Source organism: Jaculus jaculus, chromosome 14, assembly GCF_020740685.1.
Source record: "Jaculus jaculus isolate mJacJac1 chromosome 14, mJacJac1.mat.Y.cur, whole genome shotgun sequence".
In the NCBI taxonomy this organism is placed as follows: domain Eukaryota; kingdom Metazoa; phylum Chordata; class Mammalia; order Rodentia; family Dipodidae; genus Jaculus; species Jaculus jaculus.
The window spans coordinates 65219796-65247183 of NC_059115.1; the positions used below are offsets into that span (position 1 = coordinate 65219796).

At 43.3% G+C, this 27388-nt stretch overlaps 2 protein-coding genes across 5 annotated transcripts in view; one reads left to right on the top strand and one right to left on the bottom strand.

The window, feature by feature from the left end:
- Ift122 (intraflagellar transport 122) overlaps nucleotides 1-6146 on the bottom strand; it is an 87359-nt gene extending 81213 nt beyond the window's left edge. The window contains exon 1 of one of the 3 annotated variants that reach the window (XM_045133736.1): nucleotides 5961-6146. In XM_045133736.1, the coding sequence (XP_044989671.1) occupies nucleotides 5961-6001 (41 nt within the window). In that variant the 5' untranslated portion in view covers nucleotides 6002-6146. The remainder of the gene's footprint in view (nucleotides 1-5960) is intronic. The other 2 variants (XM_004651583.2, XM_045133735.1) reach the window with 2 other exon arrangements.
- A 176-nt stretch (nucleotides 6147-6322) lies between these two features.
- Nucleotides 6323-21862, top strand: Mbd4 (methyl-CpG binding domain 4, DNA glycosylase). Of its 2 annotated transcripts, none has more exons than XM_004651416.3 (8): nucleotides 6323-6567; nucleotides 10539-10757; nucleotides 11528-12345; nucleotides 15746-15820; nucleotides 15898-16032; nucleotides 16675-16824; nucleotides 17889-17992; nucleotides 20306-21862. In XM_004651416.3, the coding sequence occupies exons 1-8, from the start codon at nucleotides 6467-6469 to the stop codon at nucleotides 20381-20383; spliced, it is 1680 nt and encodes a 559-aa protein (XP_004651473.3). In that variant the 5' UTR covers nucleotides 6323-6466; the 3' UTR covers nucleotides 20384-21862. The 2 variants fall into 2 exon arrangements, with proteins under 2 accessions (XP_004651473.3, XP_044990408.1); XM_045134473.1 differs by having other exon boundaries at nucleotides 6514-6635.
- The last annotated feature ends 5526 nt before the right edge of the window (nucleotides 21863-27388 follow it).

Genomic DNA, 27388 nt, shown 5'->3' on the forward strand with positions numbered 1-27388 from the left:
TAGCTCTCAAATAAATAAATAAATAAATAAACAACAACAACAACAACAAAAAGCTGGGTAGGAGTCACATGCCTTTAATCCCAGCACTTGGGAGGCAGAGATAGGTGGATTGCCATGAGTTCAAGGCCAGCCTGAGACAACATAGTGAATTCCAGGTCAGCCTGGGCTAGAGAGCAAGACCCTACCTCGAAAAACCAAAACAAAAAAAAAAGTCCTTGCTATACATACATATTCCCCATCCCAGACTGCCCTGAAACTATGGGTGATCCTCCTGCCTCCGCCTTCCAAGTACTGGAATGACAGGCATGCATGCAACATCATGCCCAGCTTCCTACACCCAGCTCTGGTGACCACTTTTCTATGAATCTGGCTTTTCAGGTTTCACACATTTGAAAGAGTTCATACACACAGACTTACTAACCCAGAAGGTTCCTGGAATAAAACTTCTTCACACTTACTCAACAGTTGTGGGAGTGAAAGCACACTTTATTCCTCTCACAAAGTGTGGTAACTGTGGAGTAAGCCGAGCAGACACCAGTGTGCTATTAACACAGAGGAAACTCAAATATGGAGAGGTAAGTTATATGCTGTCACACAGCTAGCTGACAGATGCTGAACAAAGTTAACTCTCTCCTTTGCACTGGGTATACTGGATAGAACAAATGTAGGCATCAAGTCCTTCAGCTCACTTCCTCACTGTTATGTGGTAACTGACCTGGGCTTCCTATTTTTGCATTCTTTCACTGAGTCTGAGGGAAAATGTCCTTAGTATGTTTAACAGTCTGAGAAGCAAATGGCAGACTGAAAATTAGAAAGGAACTGAGGCCAGGGAAACTGACTTCCCATGTGAATTTTCACCCTCACCTATCAAACAAGGGATAGACAGCCATCTTTCCACCTCCCAGGATGATATGCCAACCTTGACATGCAATGCACCTGACACCTGTGGATTGCTAAAATGGAAAAACCTGAGAATGGGGCTGTCCCTATCTAGTCCTTCATTGTGTGGCTCCCTTGCTACTTCTCACACATTTGAGCTCACCATGATCATGCCTGTGCGGCCTTTCCCCAAAAGCATAGTTTGGGCTTCAATTATCAACTCTTCTTATTGTTGTAATGTGTCTGTTTTGAGACAGGGTCAGACTCCCTATGTGGATGAGGATGAATTTAAAATGATTCTCCTGGGCTGGAAAGATGGCTTAGCAGTTAAGGCCTGTGAAGCCTAAGGATCCCAGTTCAATTCTCCAGGTCCCATGTAAGCCAGATGCATAAGGGAGCACATGTGTTTGGAGTTCATTTACAGTGGCTGGAGGCCCTGGCATACCCATTCTCTTTCTCTCCCTCTCTATAATAAACAAATAAATAAAAATAAAAATGATTCTCCTGCCTCCACCTTACAAGTGCTGAGATTACTGGTGTGTACCATGCCTGGCTTCAAATATATTTCCCCCCCCAAGATAGGGTCTCACTGTAGCCCAGGCTGACCTGGAATTCACTATGTAGTCTCAGAGTAGCCTCCAACTCACAGTGATCCTCCTACCTCTGCCTCCCAAGCCTTTTTTTTTTTTTTTTTTTTTTTTGAGGCAGGGTTTCACTCTAGCACAGGATGACCCCTGGAACTCACTCTATAGCCCAACTTATCATCAACCTCAAGGCAATTCTCATTCGTCAGTCTCCAGAGTATTGCGATTACAGATATGTGCCACTATGCCAGTTTCGGGTCATTTTTATTTGGGCTAAGCCTGAACAATTCTTTCAGGTATAAAAATCCATTTTCTTAATGTCTTCAAATTATCTTCCTAAAATACAATATATATGTCTAATTTGCCCCAATTTAAACCCATACTGTACTTGGAATATATACAGTTCAGTTTCACTCTCAATTACATATATTTCATTGCTTCAGATATTATCTCCTTAATCATATGTAATTTAAGGTCAATGACCAATTTTTATATTATACATGTGTGGAAACAGGGACCTGAGACTGTCCTAGAAACATTGATCATAACTGACAAACTGACAAGATGTTATGTTGAACCCCGCAGGCTTTAATTACATCATGAGATCATGGAAACCAAGAACTAGATTTTTGTCCTGTAGTCTAACGCCCCCTCCAGGGCAACAGTTCTGTCCACAAGGCCATCTAGCCTCAGCCTGCATATTCCAGGGCTAGCAGTTCACTGTCTAATGGCTCTCTGTTCTACAGTAGGGTGACACTTTTCCCACCTGTTTTCTTTGATGAAAAAGACAAACTGTCAAACCTACAAGATCATATTTAATTGCTAAGAGACTGAGGATGGGTACTGCCAAATGTCTTCTGCAAATTCAAGTTCCAAAGTGTGCTCCAAGCCCATCACAATCTATATGCAACCAGATTCACTTACTTGCTTTATGGTTTGTTTATTTGTTTTTGGTACTATGATGGAACCCAGGACCTTACTCACATTAGGCAAGCATACTACCACTGAACTATATCTCCAGCCCCACTGTTCCACTTTTTAAATTTATTTATTTGAGAGACAGAGAGAGAAAAAAAAGGTAGATAGAGGGAGAATGGGTGTACCAGGGCCTTCAGCCACTGCAAACAAACTCCAGATACATAAGCCACCTTGTACATCTGGCTACATGGGTCTTACTCTAGCCCAAGCTGACTTGGAATTCACTATGTGGTATTAGGCTGACCTTGAACTCACAGTGATTCTCCTACCTCAGTCACCCAAGCACTGAGATTAAAGGCGTGTGCCACCACTCCTGGCCATTAATTGTAAAAGGCTTTTAGATTCTGGGATAAACAGATTAAAAATTAAATCTTACATTAGCAGACTCTAAGTACAAGAGAAATGAACAAAATTTGGTGCTGGGGTTGAGAATAGACCAAAGCAGGCTTTATTGGGCCAGCAAATGTTTTGCTTGGCCCACATGGTGTTTTACTTTATTTTTTCCCAATATTGGTGCCAATATTTAAAAATTAGGACATTTCACATTAAAACGCAGATTCCTAGCTTCTGGTAAAAATAGGACTATTTGAGCATACCAGGCCAAATTCCTGCATAGTGGCAATTGGCAAGAATGGAGCAGCAGCTGCCCTTAGAAGCAGTGTGAGCTCTCCAGTTTGCCAGAGTCCTTGCCACTCCCTATTACTCTCTGACACTGAAGCCAAATGCTGGGTTGCCAGTTATCACCAGCTTGTGCTGTGGAAGCTTTAAAAAAAAATTATTTATCTGAGAGAGAAAGAGGCAAATTGGGATAGAGAGTAGGCGCACCAGGGCCTCTAGCAACTGCAAACTCCAGACACATGGGTCACCTTGTGCATCCAGCTTACATGCATTCTAGGGAATTGAACCTGGGTCCTTGGGCTTTGCAGGCAAGTGACTTAACTGCTAAGCTATCTCTCCAACCCATGTGAGAGCATTTATATTAGAGCAAAGAGAGAAGTAAAAAGAACTATGCCTATAATCTCAGCACTTCCAGGCTAAGGAAGGAGGATCAGGAGCACATAGCCAGCCTGAGCTACATGAGAACCTGTCTCAAAAGAACAAAACCCCAGCTGGGCATGGTGGCACACGCCTTTAATTCCAGCACTTGAGAGTCAGAGTAGGAGGATTTCCATGAGTTCAAAGTCACCTTGAGAATACACAGTTAATTCCAGGTCAGCCTGGGCTAGAGGGAGAAACTACCTTGAAAAAACAAAAACAAAGCAAAACAACAAAAGTTTCCCCCCCCCAAAAAAAAACTAAAGCCATGCATGGTGGCACATGCCTTTAATCCCAGCACTCCGGAAGCAGAGGTAGGAGGATCACCAAGAGTTCAAGGCCAGCCTGAAACTACAAAGTGAATTTTAGGTCAGCCTTGGCTAGCGTGAGACCCTACCTTGAAAAACTTAAAAAAAAAAAAAAAAAAAAAGAACAGCATTTGTGAAGGCAGAGAAAGAAGGACTGCCATGAATTCAAGGCCAATCTGAGACTACATAGTGAATTCCAGGTTAGCCTGAACTACAGCAAAACCCTGCCTCAAAAAAAAAGCAAAAACAGGGCTGGAGATGGAGAGATGGCTTAGCAGTTAAGGCGTTTGCCTGCAAAACCAAAGGACCCCGGTTTGATTCTCCAGGACCCATGTAAGCCAGATGCACAAGGGGGAGCATGCGTCAGGGGTTCGTCTGCAGTGGCTGAAGGTCCTGGTGCACCCATTCTTTCCTTCCCCCACCCCATCTCTTTCTCAAATAAATAAATATGTTTTTAAAAAGAATTTTATTTTTCACTCAAGTTTATTAAAAATAGAACTGAAAGATATACTGTAAAGATTGCACGCTTCAAGTAGGGTACAGGAGAGTGTTCCTAGAAGTAACAGGCAATGCCCAGCATAGTGGCACACACCTTTAATCCCAGGACTCAGGAGGAAGAGGTAGGAGGATCACAGTGAGTTAGAACCCACACTGAGACTATATACACAGTGAATTCCAAATCAGCCTGGGCTAGAACTAGAATCTCCTACCTTGAAAAAAAAAAGAGACAGTTTTTTTGTATTTAAGATGCAAATAAATACCACCTATTTATGTTACCTGGCTGATTCAAATTAATATGGAAGCTGATAACATTGGCTTAGAAGAGAGGACTAGAGCTTGAAAGCTAGATCCACCACTTATATATACAAGGTCACTATGTGATCTTGGCACATTATTTTACCCTTTCTGTGCTTTAGTTTCCTTGTCTATAAAATAGAGGTACTTATAGTACCTACCTCAGAGAGCTGCTGTGAAGAGATAAAAAGAACCCCAAGTTCTTAGCCAGTGTCTGGCACATAGTTAGCATGAGCTATTACTTGCGCAAAGCATAAGACAGACCTCCATCTAGGTGAGATCAGAGAGAAAGGCCTCAGGAAAGACACAAAGAGAGAATGGCAAGTACTGTGTCCCAGGGACTTCACCATGAGAATCTGAAAGGCCAACTAGGAAGATTCTGAGTGAGGGTGAGGACCACCCAGTAAATATGAATTGCTGCCATCCTCGATAACATGGCGTTAAATATCCCCACGGACATAAACTAAGTCAGAATTTCCCAAAAGGATGGAGTTTAGTGATAAAAGTCAATTAAGTCATTAAATAACAACACTGAATCACTGAGATGATAAAGTCATTCTTCTCTATCCACTCTTTTTGTTTTGCTTTTCTCCTTCTCCTTCTTCTTTTTTTGAGACAGCATCTCATATAGTCCAAGTTGTCTGCAAACTCACCATGTAATGAGGACTGATGCTCCTGCCTCCACCTCCAGTAGCTGGGATTACAGGTATGCTCCTGGCTCTCTTTCTGTTCTTTTCTCAAACTTTCTAATGAGGAGAAAGTCTTGAAAGGATTCCCATCTTAAACGTCCCTTTGACCTTACTTGGGAATGCCCAGTTTTGAGACAGTAGACCTCAGGTGAAAGCCCTACCAACAATATCTAACTTATAATTTATTAACACCGCTTGATTTCTCCCTGCTTCAAGTTTTACCTTTAGGATGATTATCGATCTGTGATGCACGGAATAATAAAGTTTCTACATACAACGTTAAACCATGTGTAGGCACAAGTGAGTGAGGCAATCTTTATAGAAGAATGTCAAGTAAAGTGTGAGTACGATGTAGGCGTAGCAAACAAAAAACAAAACAAAAGCATATATACATGAAGCTGAGAAACGTGGTGGATGTGCGAGGAGGACCCACGGAGGATTCTGAGAAGACCGGGCGGTGATGCACGAACTCGCCTCAGCAGCCCTCCGTCGTGGGGCTGCTCCCCCCCCGCCCATGCAACCCTCGGTTTCTCCAGCCACGGAGGAGGAGTGAAGGATGCAGCCTCCAGGCCGCAGCCTCCAGACCTCAGGCCCGTTGCCCTGGCAACCACGTCGGCTCACGCCTCGACTGCGGCCATCCATCTCCCGCGTCGCTAGGCCTCCCGCTCCTCCCCAAGCGTTCCGCTCCTCACCACTGCTCCGCTTTATCTCTCCACGTCAACACGGCCCTCATCGCGGCTCCCCTCACGCCTCGGGCCCCTCCTCCTCCCCGCCTGGGCAACGGGCTCGGCTCTGCAAACTACTTTGGGAACCGGCGCTACCCTTGGCAACGCACATGCGCAGTAGTCTCGGCGCGAGCGGCGCAAAGCTCCGAGCGCGCATGTGTAAAAGAGAGGGCGCGTTCGGTGCCGCTGCGCTAGGTCGCGCGGTAGCTCTGACGGCTTAAGAGTAACTAGGACGCTTGCGATTGGTCGGCGACGGGTGGTGGGCGGTGTCTCTCCTAGACGAAGGATTCGATTGGTGAAGCCCAGAGCACGGTGCTGTAGGCGCTGTAGAGGCTGTGGAGTGTGACTGATGTTTGCGGTGCAGCCATTTGGGTCCCGCCCAGCGCTCCGAGTTGTAGTTTTCACGTTGTGCTCGGCTCTGCGCCCAGGACTGTTTTGTCCTGTTGTCGCAGCCGGACCCTAGTGGACGGGGCATGGCTGGGATGGAGAGTCCAAGCCTTGGTGACAGCGGAGATGCCCTCTCGGACACCTCCCGTGAGAGCCTATTGGTACCAGACAGACGTTGTGACTTCCGGCAAGTTACCTACTCTCCAACCTCAGTTTCACCACCTGTATAATGGGAGCGGGGGAGAGGTTACGTCTGTAGGTCTTTCTATTATCACCTTTAACAGGGGGTCGACCCAGAAGCCCTCAGGTTCAGTTCCCTGGAGCAAGGGCTGGAGCTTCTCCCCTATGGGATGCAGTCCTGCGTGTCCCCGATTCCTTAACCGAGCTGACAGGGGAGCTTGGAGGGAAAGGGGGAGATTTCGTGGTGTAGGACCACCTCGGCTTGGGTTGGAAGGGCCTGGGAAGAGAGGAAATGGCATGTTCAGCACCCTGGGGCGCCCCATAAACGGGTCCTATGGAAAATAAAGATGTTAGTGTTATTTGTGCCATACTTAGATGTATCCCAGCACTTAGGAGGCAGAGGTAAGAGAATCGCTGAGTTCCAAGCCACTCTGAGACTACATAGTGAATTTCAGGTCAGCCTGAGGTAGAATGAGACCCTATCTTGACAAATCAAAAAGAAAAGGAAGAAGCTGGGCGTGGTGGCGCACGCCTTTAATCCCAGCACTCGGGAGGCAGAGGTAGGAGGATCGCCGTGAGTTCAAGGCCACCCTGAGACTACAGAGTTAATTCCAGGTCAGCCTGGACCAGAGTGAGACCCTACCTCGAAAAACCAAAAAAAAAAAAAAAAAAAAAAAAGAAAGAAAGAAAGAAAGAAACAGAAAAAGAAAAGGAAATTTGGGCTGGAGAGATGGCTTAGTGGTTAAGATATTTACCTGCAAAGCCTAAGGACCCAAGTTTGATTCCCCAGTATCCACATAAGCCAGATGCACAAGGTGGCACATGTGTCTGGAGTTAATTTGCAGTGGCTACAGGCCCAGGATTTCCCATTCTCTCTCTCTTTCTTTCTCTCTCTCTCAAATAAATAAATAATAATAGTAGTATATTTTTTTAAAGAATGGAAATTTGAGGGCTGGAGAGATGGTTCAGTGGTTATGTGTGCTTTCTGCACAAGCACGAGGGTCTGAAGGGGCCTGAAACTGCCTGAGTTCAAATTTCCAGATTCCATATAAACAGCTGGGTGTGGCCCCTCACTCCTATAGCCTTACTTATTCCCACAAAAGGAAGCATAAACCAAGGAATTACCAGGGTTCACAAGAAAACAGCAAGCTCTGCTGTCAGTAAAGACTGGCTCAAAAACAGGCAGAAGAGCAGTGGATAGGCAAGTACATCAGGTGCAGCAATGGCATAGATGTGCACATGTTACACACACACAAAGAAAAAAGAATGAAAGAGATTTGAAAATTTTTAACTTGTTTTATTTATTTGCAAGCAGAGAGAATGGGTGCACCAGGGCCTCTAGCCACTACAAACAGATTCCAGATATATGTGCCACTTCGTTCCTCTGGCTTTATGTGGGTACTGGGGAATCGAACTCCAGTCCTTAGCTCTGAAGGCAAGTGCCTTAACTGCTGAGCCATCTGTCCAGCCCAAAGATTTGAAATTTATCATCAGAAATTATTTGGAAAGCCGGGTGTGGTGGCGCACGCCTTTAATCCCAGCACTTGGGAGGGCAGAGGTAGGAGGATCACTGTGAATTTGAGGCAACCCTGAGAGTACATAATGAATTCTAGGTCAGCCTGGGCCAGAGTGAGAACCTACCTTGAAAAAAAAAAAAGAAAGAAAGAAAGAAATTATTTGGAGCCATACTATAAGAAAGAAAGAAAGAAAGAAAGAAAGAAAGAAAGAAAGAAAGAAAGAAAGAAAGAAAGAAAGGAAGGAAGGAAGGAAGGAAGGAAGGAAGGAAGGAAGGAAGGAAGGAAGGAAGGAAGAAATAAAGAAATTATTTGGAGCCATACATATATATATATATATATATATATATATATGTATATATATATATATACACATTTTTTTTTATAAATCAAGAAGCTTTTTTTCATTGAAAGTATACATTGTTTAGTTAAATCTTAGAATCTGCCTGTATTTTGGGATGATTTTGGTCTCAGTTATGCTGTGCTCCTGCTTGGGTCGTCTTTGGCACACTGTGGGTTCAAGTAGGCTGGCTGGGTTGTTGGATTGCTGCTCTTTTCACTGGTGCTGGGTGCTGTGAGCTCCCTTCTGCTGGTCTCTGGTGCTTGCAGATGCTTACACTGGCGGTGGGGGAGGGGAGGCTGTCGATGATGGCTCTAGTTCTCCAGCTGTTCCATGTGATCCTCTACCTCTTGATCTGCTCCTCCATTGTTCGCTGCCTTCTCCCTTCATGTTTCTTGAGTTTGGGAAGAGCTCTGGTGTGAGTGGAAAATCCCCTCACCTGGCTTTTCCTGTGGCTCAAGCCGAGCCAGACAGGGATGCTGTTTGGATCCTTTGGCAGGCCCCCATAGGTGAATCACAGCGAAGGCCCTTGGGGTGTTTGAGCAAGGCCCTGCCATCATCTGCAGACAATTATTCTCCCTTTGAGAGACAGCTCTTGGGCCTTAGTGGAAACTGAACGATTGACAATGGGCCATCAAGTTACTATGCGACCCGAGCTGACCTTGCCAGCTGAAGGCAAATTGCTTCTGGTGGTCCAGTAGTCCAATAGCAGTTGCAGGTCCGAGAATCACCGAACCTGGTAGCTGCTCAGTCCACGTGGCCAGATGCCTCAGCAGTCCCGACCCGGCACTGCAGATGGTGCCGGAAAGCCTGGAGGCCTCCTGAGGAGCCGCTGGGTTTCGATCCACGTGGGTCTTCAGTTGATGTTGGTCTTTAGTCCGCCCTGGTCTTCAATCCACACTAGAAGGTAGGGAGCAGCTCCGGCAGCCAAGTGGAAGGAAGGAAGGAAAAGCTACAATATATTTTTTAAGTATTTTATTTATTTGAGAGAATGGGTATACCAGGGCCTCCAGCCACTACAAATGAACTCCAGACAGATGTACCACTTTGTGCATCTGGCTTATGTGGGTAATGGGGAATCTAACCCCAGTCCTTAGGCTTTGCAGGCAAATACCTTAACCACTATGCCATCTCTCCAGCCCAGGTTACAGTATTTGATGATGAAGTGATAGGTATTATCCTTCAGAAAAATGCACATTTATGGAGACTTTCCATAATGCAGATGACAAAGCTGACTCAGTGATTCCTTTAAGCAGTTCCGTTGATTTCAGGTTAAGAGCTCAGCTATTGGTTCATTTTTCAAACTTATGCCAACTGTTGCCAGAAATCTTTATAATAGCACTACTGGATGGTTAACCCAAAAAGTTTTAGAAAGTACCTTCAATTTTTCATTGTGTAGAGATTTCCAACATTTAACCTATGTTAAATCCAGGACAATAAACTGTCAGCCAGAAGATACAGCACAAGACTAGTTTGTGCTGACATCCCATCTCTCCCATTTTAACCTCAGTATTCCATGTAGTTTCCATACTGTCATGGATTGAAATTGAATAAGCATGGGAAAAGAATTTGTTTGGAGCAGTGTGTGGTGATACACATCTTTAATCCCAGCACTCGGAGGCAAAGGTGGGATGATAACCACAATTGTGAGGCCACCCTGAGACTACATAGTGAATTCCAGGTCAGCCTGGGCTAGAGTAAGACCCTACATCGAAAAACAAAAAAAAAAAAAAAAGAATTTTGTTTGTTTGGGGGGCTTATGTATGTTGTGCATGCATATATGTGTGTGCCTGTGGGAGCATGCGTCTACACATGGAGGTAAGTGTCTTCCTCAGCCACTCTTTATTTACTGAGAAAGGGTTTCTCACTTGAGCCCAGAGCTTGGTGATTCACCTAGTCAAGCTAGCTAGCCTGCTGCTGTACTGGGATTACTACCACACCTACCCCATGTATGTGGGTGCAAGAGGTGGTGGGGAGAGTCTGAACTCCAGTCCTCACTCCTCAAATTTGTGTTGTGAGCGCTTTATCCACTAAGCCATCTCCCCAGCGCAGAAAAAAAAAAAGGTATTAGGTTTTGGGTTTTTTTTTTTAATAAGGTCATCACTTGGGCTTTGTTTTTTCCAGCAAGGAAGATGTGGAACTGGAAAGAGTGAGAGAAGAAAACCAAATGGTGATTAAAAAGAGAAGTGAGTGCGACCCCCTTCTACAGGAACCTGGTGCCTCTCAGTTTGGTTGTAGTGCAGTGACAGAATGTCATAGGCCTGTCCCATGTGGATGGAAAAGAGTTGTGAAGCAAAGATTATCTGGGAAAACAGCAGGAAGATTTGATGTGTACTTTATCAGGTAAGTGTGCAGGGTGGCAAATAAAGATCGTATGGCCAAGTAGCTTTGTCTAGACAGGTAATGGGAAAGCATGATAGGAATCTCAGCTTTTTTTTTTTTTCATTTAAAAATTTTTTTATTTATTTACTTGAGAGAGAGAGAAAGAGCCAGAGAGAGGGAGAGAGAGAATGGGCACGCCAGGGCCTCCAGCCAGTGCAAACGAACTCCAAATGCATGCGCATACATGGGTACTGGGGAATCAAACCAGGGTTCTTAGACTTTGCAGGCAAATGCCTTAATCGCTAAGCCATCTCTCCAGCTCTCTTAGCTTATTTTTATCAAAAAACCATTGTGGATTCTGTTTCTTCAATGTCACCGGTTGCTCCTACAGTTGCATTTGGGTTATATTTGTATGTTGATTTTAAAATATCTTATTCATTTGTTAGAGGGAGGGAGAGAGAGAATGGGCATGCCAGAGCCTCCAGCTGCTGCAAACGCATGCGCCCCCTTTGAATCAGGCTGACGTGGGTATTGGGGAATTCGAACCTAGGTCCTTAGGCTTCATAAGCAAGTCCCTTAACCACTAAGCCATCTCTCCAGCCCTTGTATGTTGATTTTATACTGTCATAGTGCAATCAGTTTAAAAGGGCTATTTATCACTTTTTTTTTACTTTCAGAATGTCATCTGTGGAATCACTTAGAAATTATTAACTAGAAATTTGAAATGTGTTCCAGTTCTTAGAAGTCACTCCTACTTACTAGCACTGTTTCCTTTAATGTCTTTTTTTTAGCCCACAAGGATTGAAGTTCAGATCCAAACGTTCACTTGCTAATTACCTTCACAAAAATGGAGACATTTCTCTTAAGCCAGAAGACTTTGATTTCATCGTGGTGTCCAAAGCGGGCATCAAGTCAGGAGGTAAAGACTGCAGCCTGACAGCTCTGACTTCCCAACTGCAAAATGAAAGCAACATCTCAATCCGGAACCTCAGGACACGAAGCAGGTGGAAAAAAAATAGTAGTTCAGAGTTGCAAGACAGCAGAGGACCGTCTAACTCTGTTAATTTGCAGTTGGAAGAAGATAAGGATGTTAGCCCCAAGAAGATTCAAAAGTCCAAAAAAGCCATGTCTGTTTTGAAAGAAACTCAAACTAAGAAAACCAAACAAAGGTTCAGGAAGAATCGTCCAGGTTCTGGACAAAGTAAGGGAAAAGGAGACTCCATGTGTGATACAGCAGCTGTTGAAAGTGAGCCTGCCCCACGACAAAGTCAGTGTGATGGAACTGTCTGCATCGCTGATGCCAGAGCAAGCAACCAGACCCTCAGTGTGACCTGTAGAAGAAAGGGCCTTCTGATGGAAAAATCATTGAATTCAGTATCAGATTTTCATTTTGAGCCAGTAGCTTCTTGCACCACTGACAAATCATGTTCAACTGAAGTAACAGATCATGCAAAGTGTGATACCTTTTTGGAACCAGAGGAAATCAGAACAGAAGTAGAAGATGGAGAAAGGAAAGAGCATTTGCATATCAGCATTTTAGAACGTGGCTCTCAAATGCCCGACTGCTCACAAGCAAAGAAAGACTTTGCTTCTGAGACAGCATTTCAAGGTATTCTATGTGTAAAAGTGCTAGTAAACGCATGCTGGGTTGTTCTTCTGAATCTTGGATTTCATGCTTGTACTTGATTACAATGTGGAAATGTAGTGAAGAGGGCTATGTAGCAAGTGCATCCTCCCAGCTGATCCTAATACCTTGACCGCTGATCTTTGAGTCAACTGGTCATGAGGCCCTTCTTATGGCAGAGAGGGGATTACTAACTATTGCCAGTGCCCAGTCACAGCTGCCACCACCTCACCTGGGGCAACAGCTGGGGCTTTCCTCAGTGGAGCTTTCTCCTCCCTAGCCAGCAATTTTAAGACTTTAAGGAAGGGCTGGAGAGATGGCTCAGTGGTTGAAGGCTCTTACTTACACAGGCTGATAGCCTGAGTTCAATTCCCCAGTACCCATGTGGAGCCATCTACATGTGCATAAAGTGGCATATGCATCTGGAGTTCATTTGCAGTGGCAAGAGACCCTGGCATGCCCATTCTTCCTCCCCCCTCCCCCGCTTGCAAATAAATAAAATTGTAAAAAAATAAAATAAATAGGAAAGACTCCTTTTCTACATAAACTGGCCAAGAATAGTCAGTCTTTACACTTCTGTTACTACTGATGTGGCCTCCAATTTAATTTCATATACATCACAGTCATTTTTAGCTTCTATTATAATGTAATTCTTCTCTAAAAGGCCTAAAAGCTCCGAATAATTCAAAAGTGTAATCACATAGTTCATGTATTATTTGTAATATGCTCTTAATACAGAGTTGAGAGCTTGGCAATTTTGCCTTTATAATACCTCTGTGAATAATAGATAAAATGGAGATCTTCTGAGCAGGCCTGCAGTAGTTATTCATTATACCACTATGGTATAATGAATTATACCCTTAAAGAAGAACAGTAATAGTAATTTTACTTAAAATCCTTTGGGGAAATAGCCTAGACAGATTGGTAGAACAAGTTGTTAGACTCCATTCCTGCATTCAGTCCTCCATATAACTATCTTTTCTTATGCCTGGAATTCCTGTATCTTTAACAGAAGAATGCCATATATACCTAGGAAGTGGATAAGAATTCTTCATTAATGCCCTTTAAAGACTTTGGGCTTCTTAAAGAAAGCATTGGGTTTTGTAGATTTATTGCTAATGGACAAGTTAAATATTAAAAACATCCTTTCATGACTAAGATAGAAATATCCTACTTATCTATACTGAAATAGGTCTATCTCTCAATATAAGAGGAACTTGCCTAGGGTTACTAGGTGTCCACTGGAAATAAAGACTTCCTCATTGGCTTTGCTAAAAATTGTCAAGTGAGTGGGTAGTAAAGGAGGCTAGTTAGTTATAATTTGTGGGAACCCACAGAAAACATCAAGTACCTAGTCAGAGCTTTTATTCTGCTTTATACTCCCTATGGGCTTTACCTATTCACGTTAGAATAGCAAAAGGCACTGCACCTGGATGCTTTCCAGTGGATAGTCAGTCCCAGGGTCATTTGGGATAGTTAATTAATCTCTGAGCCTTAGTTTCCTCATGTGTAAAATACAGGTAATGACCCTCACTTGTTCCATTTTTCATATCAAGAATATTTAAAAAAAAAAAAGAATATTGAAAGGTGCATATACCTGTAATCCCAGCACTTGGGAGGTAGATCAGGAAGATTAATAGTTCAAGGTCAGCCTCAACTACAAACCGAGTTTGGTGCCAACCTTAGTTACATGAGATTTAGCAAGAACAACAAAAATATAGCGACATTATGAGGTAAAAGGAGAAGTGAAAAAGATGGTTTGTACACTATACAAATGTAAGATATTAACTGATATTCAAAGTTGAGGGGTATGGCTAAAGGGAATATTAAATATGACAGTTGTGGGCTGGAGAAGATGGCTAGCAGTTAAGACGTTTGCCTGCAAAGCCAAAGGACCCCAATTTGATTCCCCAAGACCCCCATAAGCCAGATGCATAAGGAAGCACATGCATCTGGAGTTCATTTGCAGTGGCTGGAAGCCCTGGTGCACCCTTTCTCTCTCTCTCTCTCTCTCTCTCTCTCACCCTCCCTCTTTCTCTCCTCTCTCAAATAAAGAAAGAAATTATGTGTGTGTGTGTGTGTGTGTGTGTGTGTGTGTGTGTGTGTATGAGTGTATATATTACAGTTGTAAAATTTGAGAAGTCTGGTAACACTTGTTCCTAGCCCCATAAATAGTAATGTTCCAGGGTCCAGAGTGTAGGTTTTTCTGTAAGTTCTGCTTTGTTTACTCATTTCATCTCTTTTTTCTCCTTCCTCCTGCCTTCCCTTTCTCTCCCCCTCCCTTACTTCCTTCCTTCCTTTGTGACAGGGTCTTGCTTATAGCTCAGACTAGCTTCAAACTCACATTTCTGCCTTGACCTCTCAAGTGCTGGGATTGTACGTATACACAACCATAGCCAGCTCCCTCTCCCTTTTTATTTTGGTAAATGTAAGTGCAGAAATTTTGGAACATAAAAAACTAAAGAAGTAAAGAAAAATTACCACACATCAACATCTTATACTATTTTTATTAATTTGATTTTTAAGGTCTCTATGTATGTATACATATGTATACATTTTAATGAAATTAGTATCATATGTAGAATCCTGCTTTTTTTATTTAGAAGTTAATGTCTATGGAAGAATGTTCATGATATAGTCTCAAAAGAATTCTAGGCTGGGTATGGTGGTACATTTAATTCTAGTACTCTAGAGGCAGAGGTAAGAGGATTGCTGTGAGTTCAAGGCCACCCTGACACCACAGAGTGAATTCCAGGTCAGCTGAGCTAGAGAAAGACCCTATCTTTAAAAAATAAAATAGTAAATTCTAATGACCATGTTGTATAAATGGGTTATAAATATAAAATATACTATACTGCTTGCAATTTTTCAGTACTGTGAATTCCACATAAATCATAGCTCACAGGTCATTAGGATTAAATTAAGTAAATGCAGCTGAGCATGGTGGTGCACGCCTTTAATCCCAACACACAGGATGCAGAGGTAGGAGGATCACTATGAGTTCCAGGCCACCCTGAGACTACATAGTGAATTCCAGGTCAGTCTGGGCTAGAGTGAGTTCCTATCTCAAAAAACCAATAACAACAAAAGCAAAAAAAAAAAAAAAAGAGCCGGGCATGGTGGCACACGCCTTTAATCCTAGCACTCTGGAGGCAGAGGTAGGAGGATTGCCGTGAGTTCAAGGCCACCTTGAAACTACATAGTTAATTTTAGGTCAGCCTGGGCCAGAGTGAGACCCTACCTCCTAAAAACAAAAACAAAAAAGTAGGTGCTTACTATGTAACCCAAGTTAGCCTTAAACTCTCCTGCTTCAGCCTCCCAAGTACTAGAATTCTAGGCATGTGGTATAAACCATAGCCTTCAATGAACTGTTCTTCCTTTTCAGAAGACACCATCTCACGAACACAAGTAGAAAGAAGAAAAACAAGTCTGTATTTTTCCAGCAAGTATAACAAAGAAGGTATCCCTTTCCCAATCAGAGCATCAGATTTTAACTGTCTTTGATGTATGCAACTCTGATTCCATATGTTTGCTTAGCTCTTAGCCCCCCACGACGCAAAGCCTTTAAGAAATGGACACCTCCTCGGTCCCCATTTAATCTTGTTCAAGAAACACTTTTCCATGATCCATGGAAGCTTCTCATTGCAACTATATTTCTCAATCGGACCTCAGGTTTGTGAGTTTTTTCACTTGTGTTTTAGAGACTATGGTAAGGATAAAGAGAAATGAACTGATTAAGAAGCCTGGACTTCAAAGTTCATTTAGAATCTATGCTGTTAAGTAAAGCTTTTCTCTTTCATCCCTCAAAATTGCCCATGAGAAAGTTAGATTGGATAACACCTAGCACCCTTGTTAGCATGAAGGAGCAAGTTGCCATTTATTTCCTACTTCAAAATTAGCCTTGGTCATCAGTGAAAGCAGTGAGCATTTCTCTCCCTCTGTCATGTTTAGAGCCCTTCTTTTTCTTTGCACATTGTGCTATGAATGTGCCTACTTTAGCTATGTAGCAATCTGATGATTTAAAAACTAGCATCACACAAGGCTTGTTCTCTACAATTTGTACTACTTACCAAATAGATTAGCAGTGTTAGTATTTGACTCTGTAACTGGCTGGTGGTTAAGGTAATGACCTATAGGGCTGGAAAGTTACGCAGTGGTAGAACACTTGCCTAGCATGCACAAGACCCTGGTTTCAGTCCCCAGCCTGAGAAACAACAACAAAACCTATGTATGAGATTTCTAGATGAAATACTACCTGAACACAGAGCCAGCCCTACCCAAGGCTTGTATCATACAGTTATTTGTACTTTCTAGGCAAGATGGCAATACCTGTACTTTGGGAGTTTCTAGAGAAGTACCCTTCAGCTGAGGTAGCACGAACTGCAGACTGGAGAGACGTGTCAGAACTTCTTAAACCTCTTGGTCTCTATGATCTCCGAGCAAAAACCATTATCAAGTTCTCAGGTATGTTCTCCTACACCCAAAAGACAAAGCAAATTGAATAGAGCCACGTCTTAATGTTTTTTTTTCTTTTTTTGGTTTTTCGAGGTAGGATCTCACTCTAGTCCAGACTAACCTGGAAACCACTATATAGCCTCAGGGTGGCCTTGAACTCAAGGTGATCCTCCTGCCTCTGCCTCCTGAGTACTGGGATTAAAGGTGTGTTCCACCACACCCTGCTCCACATCTTAAATTTTTTTTTTTTTTTTTTTAGTTTTTCGAGGTAGAGTTTCACTGTAGCTCAGGCTGACCTGGAATTCACTATGTCGTCTCAGGCTGGCCTCAAACTCACGGCGATACTCCTACCTCTGCCCCCTAAGTGCTGAGATTAAAGGCATGCACCACCATGCCTGGCTCCACGTCTTAAATTTTAATGCCTTCAGATGCTGCATTTAATAGAGGTCATTCAACTCAAGTACTGAAGGCTTTTAAAGCAAGTGCCTTTTTTAAAAGATATTTTAAATGTTTATTTATTTACTTGGAGAGCGATAGAGAATATGGGCACACCAGAGCCTCCTGTAGCTACAAACTATCTCCAGATACATGTACCTCTTTGTGTGAGTCTGGCTTTTTCTTAGGTACTGGAGAATCAGACCTGTACAGTCCTGCTTGTTTGCCCAGCTCTGGGTCAGGCCATGTGGACAGAATTAGGGAGAAGGTAATTTCCTGTCTGTCATCAGCCTAGCACACAGTAATGGTTAAGAGGCAAGTGAAGCCAGGCGTGGTGGTGCATGCTCTGTAATCCCAGCACTTGGGGGGCAGAGGTAGGAGGATCACCGTGAGTTCGAGGCCACCTTGAGACTACATAGTGAATTCCAGGTCAGCCTGAGCTAGAGTGAAACCCTACCCCAAAAAAAAAAAAAAAAAAAAGAGAGAGAGAGAGAATTCAGAAGGAAGAGTGGTCACAATTGGGGATGCTCCAGAGGAGTCTTCTGTGTTCTCCTGTTGTCTTTTACCCTCATCATCACAAGTTTAGAGAAAGTGCTTTCCTCGAGGCTGACAACATATGTGGATGTTGTGCTCTTCAGATGAGTATCTTACAAAACAGTGGAAGTACCCAATTGAGCTTCATGGGATTGGAAAATATGGCAACGACTCTTACCGGATTTTTTGCGTCAATGAGTGGAAACAGGTAAGGTTCACAGCCAGCTGTAACATATCCAGTACATTTGTCTCTGACACAAAATAAGTTCATCATTATGACAAGCCCTGTTCCTGTTCCAACCATATGCTCCCAGCTCAAGAGACAGCAGAGAGCCCTGGGTTTTGCTTGGTTTTGGTTTTTTCAAGGTACAGTCTCACTCTAGCCCAGGCTGACCTGGAATTTACTACATAGTCTCAGAGTGGCCTTAACTCATGGTGATCCTCCTATCTCTGCCTCCCAAGTGCTAGGATTAAAGGTGTACACCACCATGCCCAGTTTAAGCCTTGAGTTTCAAACAGCAACAGAGGATCTTCAGATACTCCCAAACTCCACAAAGACTCTGTCATGGCCTCTGACTGACCTGCAGAAGTTTGTCACTTCTGACCCCTATTCTTTTTTTTTTTGTTGTTGTTCATTTTTATTTATTTATTTGAGTGTGACAGAGAGAAAGAGACACAGAGAGAGAGAGAATGGGCACGCCAGGGTTTCCAGCCACTGCTAATGAACTCCAGATGCATGCGCCCCCTTGTGTATCTGGCTAATGTGGGTCCTGGGGAATCAAGCCTCAAACTGGGGTCCTTAGGCTTCACAGGCAAGTGCTTAACCGCTAAGCCATCTCTCCAGCCCCCTGACCCCTATTCTTTATCTATATTTTGTCTTTAAGCCTGACAGGGTCTTCTTCCTGTTAAAAGGCAAGCAGACAGTTTGGGCTTAGAATGTTTATCTGTGGGGTTTCTGCTTATGGATTACACTGTTATTTGTGGTAACTGGATTCTCCTCCAGCTATTCTTTTGAGTCAGCCCTGACCTGGTGCATCCTCTTGGCAATCTGGCAGCTGGTGAGAGCCTGGTACCTTGCCCTCGCAGCAGTGGAGCTTGGTAGAGCCTAGTTGAAGGGCCACAGTCCTACCCCTGCTCCCCCAGAACCATCCATTGTGACGTGAGCAATTCATTTAGTCTCTTAGGATCTAGAACCTCCTTCCAGAAGGAGTGGGTATCAGTAATTGTCATTGCATTCTGCTACAGTTCTGGGTCAGTTCTGAATTAGAAAGTACTTTGTAAGGCTGGAGAGATTGCTTAGCGGTTAAGGCACTTGCCTACAGAGTCTAAGGACCTGGGTTTGGTTTCCCAGTACCCATGTAAACCAAATGCACATGATGGCATATGCATCTGGAATTTGTTTGCAGTAGCTGGAGGCCCTGGTGTGCCCATTTTCATTCTCTCTCTCTGTGTCTGCCTCTTTCTCTCCCTCTTTCTCAAATAAATAAATAAAAATAAAATATTTCTTAAAAAAAATAATAACCAAAGAGAGTACTTTGTAAACTGTACTGTATTTCCAAGCTTGGTGGCACAGACCTTTAATCCCAGCACTTGGGAGGCTGATTTAGGAGCATTGTTGTGAGTTTGAGACCAGCCTGAGACTACACAGTGAATTCCAGGTCTGCCTGGGCTAGAGCAAGACCCTACCTCAAAAAACAAAAAAATTGTACAAGATTACTGTAATATAATGTAACTTTTTAGAATATTTATTTATTTGAGAGAGAAAGAAAAAAAAATGGGCATTCCATAGCTTCCAGTCACTGTAAAAACAACTCCAGAAGCATGTACCACCATATCTGGCTTATGTGGGTTCTGGAGAATTGAACCTGGGTCCTTAGGCTTCACAGGCAAGTGCCTTAACCACTAAGGCATCTCTCCAACCCCTAATGCATACTTTTTTTTTTCTTTCCAAGGTAGCGTTTTCCTCTAGCCCAGGCTGACCTGGAATTCACTCTGTAGTCCCAAGGTAGCCTTGAACTCACAGTGATCCTTCTACCTCTGCCTCCCAACTGCTGGGACCAAAGGTGTGAGTCTATATGCCCGGCTTACTTTTATTTTTTTAAATGAGCCTTTTACTCATTATTACTTCTGAAACTCTATTATTATTATTATTATTTATTTATTTATTTTTGAGAGAGAGAGAAAGAGGCAGAAAGAAAGAGAGAGAAAGGACATGCCAGGACTTTTCAGCCACTATGAACAACCTCCAGATGCATGCGCCCCCTTGTGCACATGTGCAACATTGCATGCTTGTGTCACTGTGTCTGGCTATGTGGGACCTGGGTATTCGAGCATACATTCTTGGGCTTCACAGGCAAGCACCTTAACTGCTACACCATCTCTACTTAAAAATTTCATGGATGCTGCTGGGTTCCAAATTATTATTTATTTCAGGTATGCTAGCATAATACACTGTTGCCTGCCAATTTATATGACTATCTTACATGAGACTTCTGCTCCTGATATGTTGTATTTTTTCCAGGTGCACCCTGAAGACCACAAGTTAAATAAGTATCATGACTGGCTTTGGGAAAATCATGAAAAATTAAGTCTGTCTTAAAGCCCTTTGAAGTTTTGAAACTCATCATTGTTGCATTGCTTTGTGCTTCAATTTTTAATAGCTCCATAGTATATAATAAGTCACTTTTCCAGGCATATAGATTTTAATTGTGTATTGGAAGCCAAGTGTATATTTTGAGGGGGGCATGGGTTTATTTGTTTTTAACAGTACATCATGCTGTAGCCCAGACCTAGAACCAGTTGTGGCACAGGCTGGCCTCAAACTTGTAATGGTTCTCCTACCTCGGCCTCCAGAGTGCTGAGATTATAGATATAAGCCACTATGCCCAGCAACCAACATATGTATTTTTTCCTTTTTGTGTGTGCTGTGTTTGTATGTAAGTGTATGCATAGGTGTGTGTCGATGCATATGGCCCAATGCACATGTGTGCAGAGGCCAAAGGAGAATATCACAGGTCCTACTCTATTGCTCTTCTGCAGTTTCCTTGAGACAAAGTCTCTCACTGGATCCGGAGCTACTGGTGACCCCTACATCCCATACCCCGTCCCCATGAGACTGCTGACCAGGGAGCCCCAATGATTCTTCTGTCTCCACCCCCTATAGGACTGGGTTTACAGGAATGTGTGGCCATGCCCAGCATTTTACATGGATGCTACAGATCAAACTCAGGCCCTCTCCTACCATCTTTGGCCCTCGTCCTTGCACAGCGAGCACTTACCCATTCATCCGTCTCTCCAGTCCCCAGTATGTCAGTATGCAATTTCTTAAGGACTCTGCTTCTGGTAGATCTTGGTTGCTGAATGTTGTAGAAATATTTTGACATTTTTAAAAAAATGATAATAGTCCTAAAAGTGTACACAATTTTCCAATAATGAAATTTGATATGGAGATGAAAAATGATTTTATAAACTGTCCAGTACTACAAAGCACATTTCTAACACTCCTGCTAGAGGAAAGACTAAATCTTCTATTCTCTTTCTATAGAAAATATTACTGTATCTAATTGCTGTGTGAAGAATCAGTCAAAGACTTTGTCATTGTTTTTATTTTGTTTTATTGAGGTAAAGTTTCATTCTAGCCCAGACTGACCTGATGCTCACTCTGTAGTCCCAGGCTCACCTTGAATTCATAGTGATCCTCAGAGTGCTAGGATTAAAGGTGTGTGCCACCACACCTAATGAGTTTGTCATTTTTTTATTACAGGTACTGTAATACCTTTACCTTTGAAAGAAATCACTGAACAAAAAATTCTAAATTAAGCTGGGCAGGGTGGTACACACATGTCATCCCAGCACTCGGGAGACTGAAGCAGCAGAATTGTGAGTTTAAGGCCAACCTAGACTATACAGTGAGGCCCTGTCTCAAAAAAAAAAATCCATAATTATTGTCTTAAATACAAAACACCCTTTTACATTTAAAAAAAATTAATTTACTTGAGAGCAACACAGAGAGAAAGAGGCAGATAGAGAGAATGGGCACACCAGGGCCTCCAGCCACTGCAAACAAACTCCAGACACGTGCACCACCTTGTACATCTGGCTTACATGGGTCCTGGTGAATCGAGCCTCAAAGTGGAGTCCTTAGACTTCACAGGCAAGCTTTTAACTGCTAAGCCATCTCTCCAGCCCCTAAACACCATTTTAAGATTCAGTTTGAAAATTAAATTATACCTATCCCTTCCTAAGGCAAACATCCACTCATGATGTCCCATCCCAGTTTTTCATTTGAAACATGTTCCAACACATTTAAGTAACAAAGGTCCACCAGTACCAGCCATGATGTCACATGCCTACAATCCCAACTTGGGAGTCTGAGAAAAGGACCACAAGTTTGAGGCTAGCCTGGGCTGCACAGTGAGATCCTGTCTCCAGAAGATCTATAAATGGCATCCAGAGAAAGAAAACCAACACTGAGCTGGACACAAAGTTTCACACCCATAATCCCAGTATTTGGGAGGCTGAGGCAGGAGGATCACTGTGAGTTCCAGGTCAGCATGGGCTATATCGTGAGATCCTGCCTCTATAAATAAATAGATAAATACTGAATTTCTAGTTGGACTAAAGAAATCTACATGCCTAGAAAGGTGGCTGGTTGTGTTGCTTAATGGAATCCTTGACTAAAGTGCCAATAAAAGGTTTCAAGTATGTTAGGCAAATAATTAATAAAAATATTTTTATTAAAAAAAAGATCCATTTGACATCATGTGTGCTTGACAACTCACATTGGTTTTAGGAATTGTAGACCCCAGTATCCCTGTGATGGTGTGACCATCTACTGTGGCTCCACTGCAGCTTATGCCCTTGATCCCCCTGTGAAATCTCATCTCCCACTTGAAGGATGAAACCTTTTGTATCGTTTAAAATTTTTTTAAAATTTATTTTATTTATTTGAGAGTGAGATAGAAAGAGGCAGATAGAGGGAATGGGTGTGCCAGGTCCTTCAGCCTCTGTAAATGAACTCCAGATGCATGTGCCTCCTTGTATATCTGGCTTATGTGGGTCCTGGGGAGTTGAACCTGGATCCTTTGACTTCACAGGCAAATGCCTTACCTCTAAGCCATCTCTCCAGCCCAAAACCATTTATATCTTAATGCCATTTTTATTACAGCTATTGCAATATTATGATTTCAACACTGAAACAATTATCTTAGAAAGAAATAGCAAACAAAAAAATCCTAAATTTTGCAGGCTGGAGAGATGGATTGGTGATTAAGACACTTACCAGCAAAATCTAACAACCAGAATTCAGTTCCCCAGTGCCCACATGAAGCCAGATGCACAAAGTGGTGCATGCACCTGGAGTTCATTTGCAGTGGGTAGAGGCCCTTTTGCACCCATTCTATGTCTCTATCTCTCCGCAAAAAAAAAAAAAAAAAAAAAGAAGAAGAAGAAGAAGAAAGAAAAGGCGTGGTGGTGCATGCCTTTAATCCCTGCACTTGGGAGGCAGAAGTAGGAAGAACGCCAATAAAAAAATTTAAAAACCAGTAAGCTAAAAAGGAGATATAAAGGGAATAGAAAGGAAGGGAGGAATAGAAAGGAAGGGAGAGGATCACTTAATAGGATGGTATTGTATATATGTAAGTAGAAGAACAGATTAATGGGGGTGAAAAGGCCTAAGTGAAGTCAGGGGAAGAGATTGAGTAAAGGAAAGGTGGAGGGAGGGCTAATCAAAATCTAAGAGGACAAATAAGTCATATGGAAGCCTACTTTTTGAACAATGGAACACCCAGAAGCCACAGATTCTTCCTAGAAAATCTTCAGTGCCAGGGATGGGATACCTTCCATTGAGTTGTTAGCCAAGGAGGTCTCTGATGCCCCCAAAACATTACAGGCCATTGGCGAGGCCCTTGGTTTCCCACCAGGAAGACTCCACATACTTGGGCTGTAAGGCCACTGAGAATCCTGCTGGAACTGAGCTGATAACCTCCTCCATGTAGACCAGCTGACAAGAAAGTTGGAAAAAGCTACACTACATGCAGTTCAATGGGAGAGAGAGAAATCAGTGGAGATACTCAACAGTGGTGATACTCCAAGCCTTAAATTTGGCCAGCCAGGCCAAATGAACGAGCAGGTACAAGAGTGGCATGTCTGTTATGGGAGAAACCAACCACTCTATAACTGGACTAGAGGCCAACTCCATGGGAAGGAATACATTCCTGATACTGAAAATCTACAACAGGGGTAGTCATGAGCCCTAGGAGTGTAATGTCTGTTGGTCTCTGGCTAAATGTATATACTATGCTCACCAAACCACCTGGTAAGCACTTCTCTTAATGTTCATACCCATTTATGGTTAGAGAAGCTTCTCTTTTCAGGTGGCAGTGACCTATGGGATGACTCAGAAGGCACCATGATGATGATAAGAAGTGACAGAGGAATGCTCAGCACTGAAATATCACACCTTCCAAGGTTCAGGGTCCATTGCGAAAGAGGTGGCAGAAAGAATGTAAGAGCCAAAGGAAGGATAAGACTCTGTTGCAGTTAGTTTTGCATTACTGGCCGAAATCACCCAACCAAGAGCAGCTTGTGGGGAAAAAGAGGTTTATTTTGGCTTACAGGCTCAAGGGGAAGCTCCACGATGGCAGGGAAAATGATGGCATGAGCAGAGGGTGGACATCGCCCCCTGGCCAACATAAGGTGGACAATAGCAACAGGAGAGTGTGCCAAACACTGTCAAGGGTACACTGGCTACAATACCCATAAGCCCACCCCCAACAATACACTCCCTCTAGGAGGTGTTAATTCCCAAATCCTCATCAGCAGAAACCTAGCATTCAAAACACCTGAGTTTATGGGGGACACCTGAATCAAACCACCACATTCTGCCCCTAGTCCCCATAAACTGAATACCATCTATGATGTAAAATGCAGTGCATTCATCCAACTTTAAAAAGTCCCTTTACTTTTAATTAATTCCTATGATGTTCATACATCCCCATAGTCCAAGATGTTCTAACTGAGCCATAATATCAAAAAATCCCCCCCAAAACCCATATTGGCACAGAATAAACATTTACACTGCAAAAGATGGCATTGCGCATAGCAAAGAAACATTCCACCAAAACAAAATTTAAACAGGGCAAACATGAAAGTCTGTAACTCTGCCTCTTTCTCCCTCTGTCTGTAGTTCTCAAATAAATGGAAATAGAATTTTTAAAAAAGAGAGACTGATTGAGAGAGGGAAGGGGTATGATGGAGAGTGGAGTTGCAAAGGGGAAAGTCGGGGGAAGGAAAGAATTACCAAATTACCATGAGTTATTGTAAGCGCACAGGAAGAGGAAGACTGCTTACAATGCTGTCATCCAGACACAAAGTATTGATATTCATGACCTCACAGTACCTAATGTCTCCTACACAAGACCTCATAAGAGAAAAAAATGATGCCATCAGAATAGATTAGGCCAGGCATGGTGGCGCATGCCTTTAATCCCAGCGCTTAAGAGGCAGAGGTAGGAGGATCACCGTGAGTTCGAGGCCACCCTGAGACTACCTAGTGAATTCCAGGTCAGCCTGGGCTAGAGTGAGACCCTACCTCGAAAAACCAAAAAAAAAAAAAAAAGGAGATTAGTTGGAAAGAAGAGATTCAATGTGGTAGAGGGAGAGGGGACTTGAAAGGAAGAAAGGGAGAGTGCTGGGAGATTATGATCATGATATATTGTCTATATTTATGGAAGTTATCAAGAAAAATGTTTAAAATAGGCTGGATATGGTGGCATATACCTTGGGCTGGCCTGCAGCACAAGAGTCAAAACAGACCCCGAAGGAGGGAGTGGGGATGGATCTGAGACAAGAACACGAGGAATGGAGCCAAGACAAGTTCTGATCCAGGCTCAGGTTTATTCAGGCAGACACAAGCTTATACACAGAAAATAAAACTTTCTCAAAACAATGCCTTCATGTCTGAAGTCTGCTCCACCAAGGCCATTAATGCCTCTGTGTATGAAGTCTGCTTCACCAAGGCCGAACAATAAGGCCTCTGTGCCTGGAAATCAAAGATCAGCTGCAGCTCCCAACATACCTTTAATCCCAGCACTCGGGAGGCAGAGGTAGGAGGATTGCTGTGAGTTTGAGGCCACCCTGTGACTACATAATGATTTCTAGGTCAGCCTGAGCTAGAGTGAGACCCTACCTCAAAAAAGGGGGGGGGGGACTGGGGAGAAGGCTTAATGGTTAAGGCACTTGCTTGCAAAGCCAAAGGACCCAGATTCTATTATCCAGGACCCATGTAAGCCAGATATACAAGGTGGCACATGTGTCTGGAGTTCATTTGTAGAGAAATTGGAGACCCTGGCATGCCCAGTCTCTCTACCTTTTTCTATCTGCTCCTCTCTCTCAAATAAATAAAAATTTTAAAACTTCTAAAACAGTGTACACTTAAGTGGTTTTTAGTACATTTATAGTGTTGCACAACCACTACCACTATCCAATTCCATAACATTTCCATCATCCCAGACCCATCAGTGAGTGCTAATTCTCCTCACTCCATCCTCTGGGACCCAGTAGTTGGTTTTCTGTGTATGTAGATTTGGCTGTTATGGGTGTGGCCTTTGGGTCTAGGTTCTTTCCTTACTGTTTGAAAGTCCTTCCATGTAGTTGTGTCAATACTTTATGTGTCATTGCAATGCAAACACACCATTTTACCTGCTGGTGGAGATTTCAAGGGTTTAGACTGAGTCTCAGGTTATTTTCTTTCTCTTTTTTAATTAATTTATTTGAAAGAGGGAGAGAGAGAGAGAATGGGCATTCCAGGGGCTCTAGCCACTGCAAACAAACTCTGGATGCATGTCGCACCTAGTGCATCTGGTTTATGTGGGTCCTGGGGAATTGAACCTAGGACCTTTGGCTTTGTAGGTAAGCGCCTTAGCCATTAAGCCATCTCTCCAGCCCTCAGGTTGTTTTTTTTTTTTTTTTTTTTTTTTTTGAGGTAGGGTCCAGGCTGACCTGGAATTCACTATGTAGCCTCAGGGTGGTCTCGAACTCATGGCGATCCTCCTTACCTCTTGCCTCCCAAGAGGTGTGCACCATCAGGCTTCAGGTTCATTTTTTTGTTTGTTTTCACTGAGGAGTGCTGGCTGTTCTGGGACTCAAACTTACCCAGATCCTCCCTGTCTCTGCCTCCTGCGCACTGGAGCTACAGGTGTGGTCACCATTATGGGCGTGGTTCTGTAACTCCCAAGCCTGGCACCCTGTCATAAAGGACAGAGCATAGTCTGACTTGGGGGTCTTAAGACCTGAGTGGGGGGAGGGCGTTACTGTTTTGAATGAGAACACAGAAGAGTCACGACGAAATCTGCTGAGGGCCTTACAGATGCAGGGACATACTAAGAACTGCACAGAGGTGTGATGTCCTTGCAGAAGGTGCCCATAAGTGGCGTAGGGATCCGGGATAAATAGACTCCGGACCCATCTACCCCCTCCCCTCCCCGCCCGCTTTCCTGTGTTACTTCCCGCCTCCTTCCAGGGACTGATGGTTCTCAGCCAATCCCAGCAAGGCATGTGTAGTCATGACAACGAGTTTGTATGTTTAGGTGTCTTGCAAATTGAA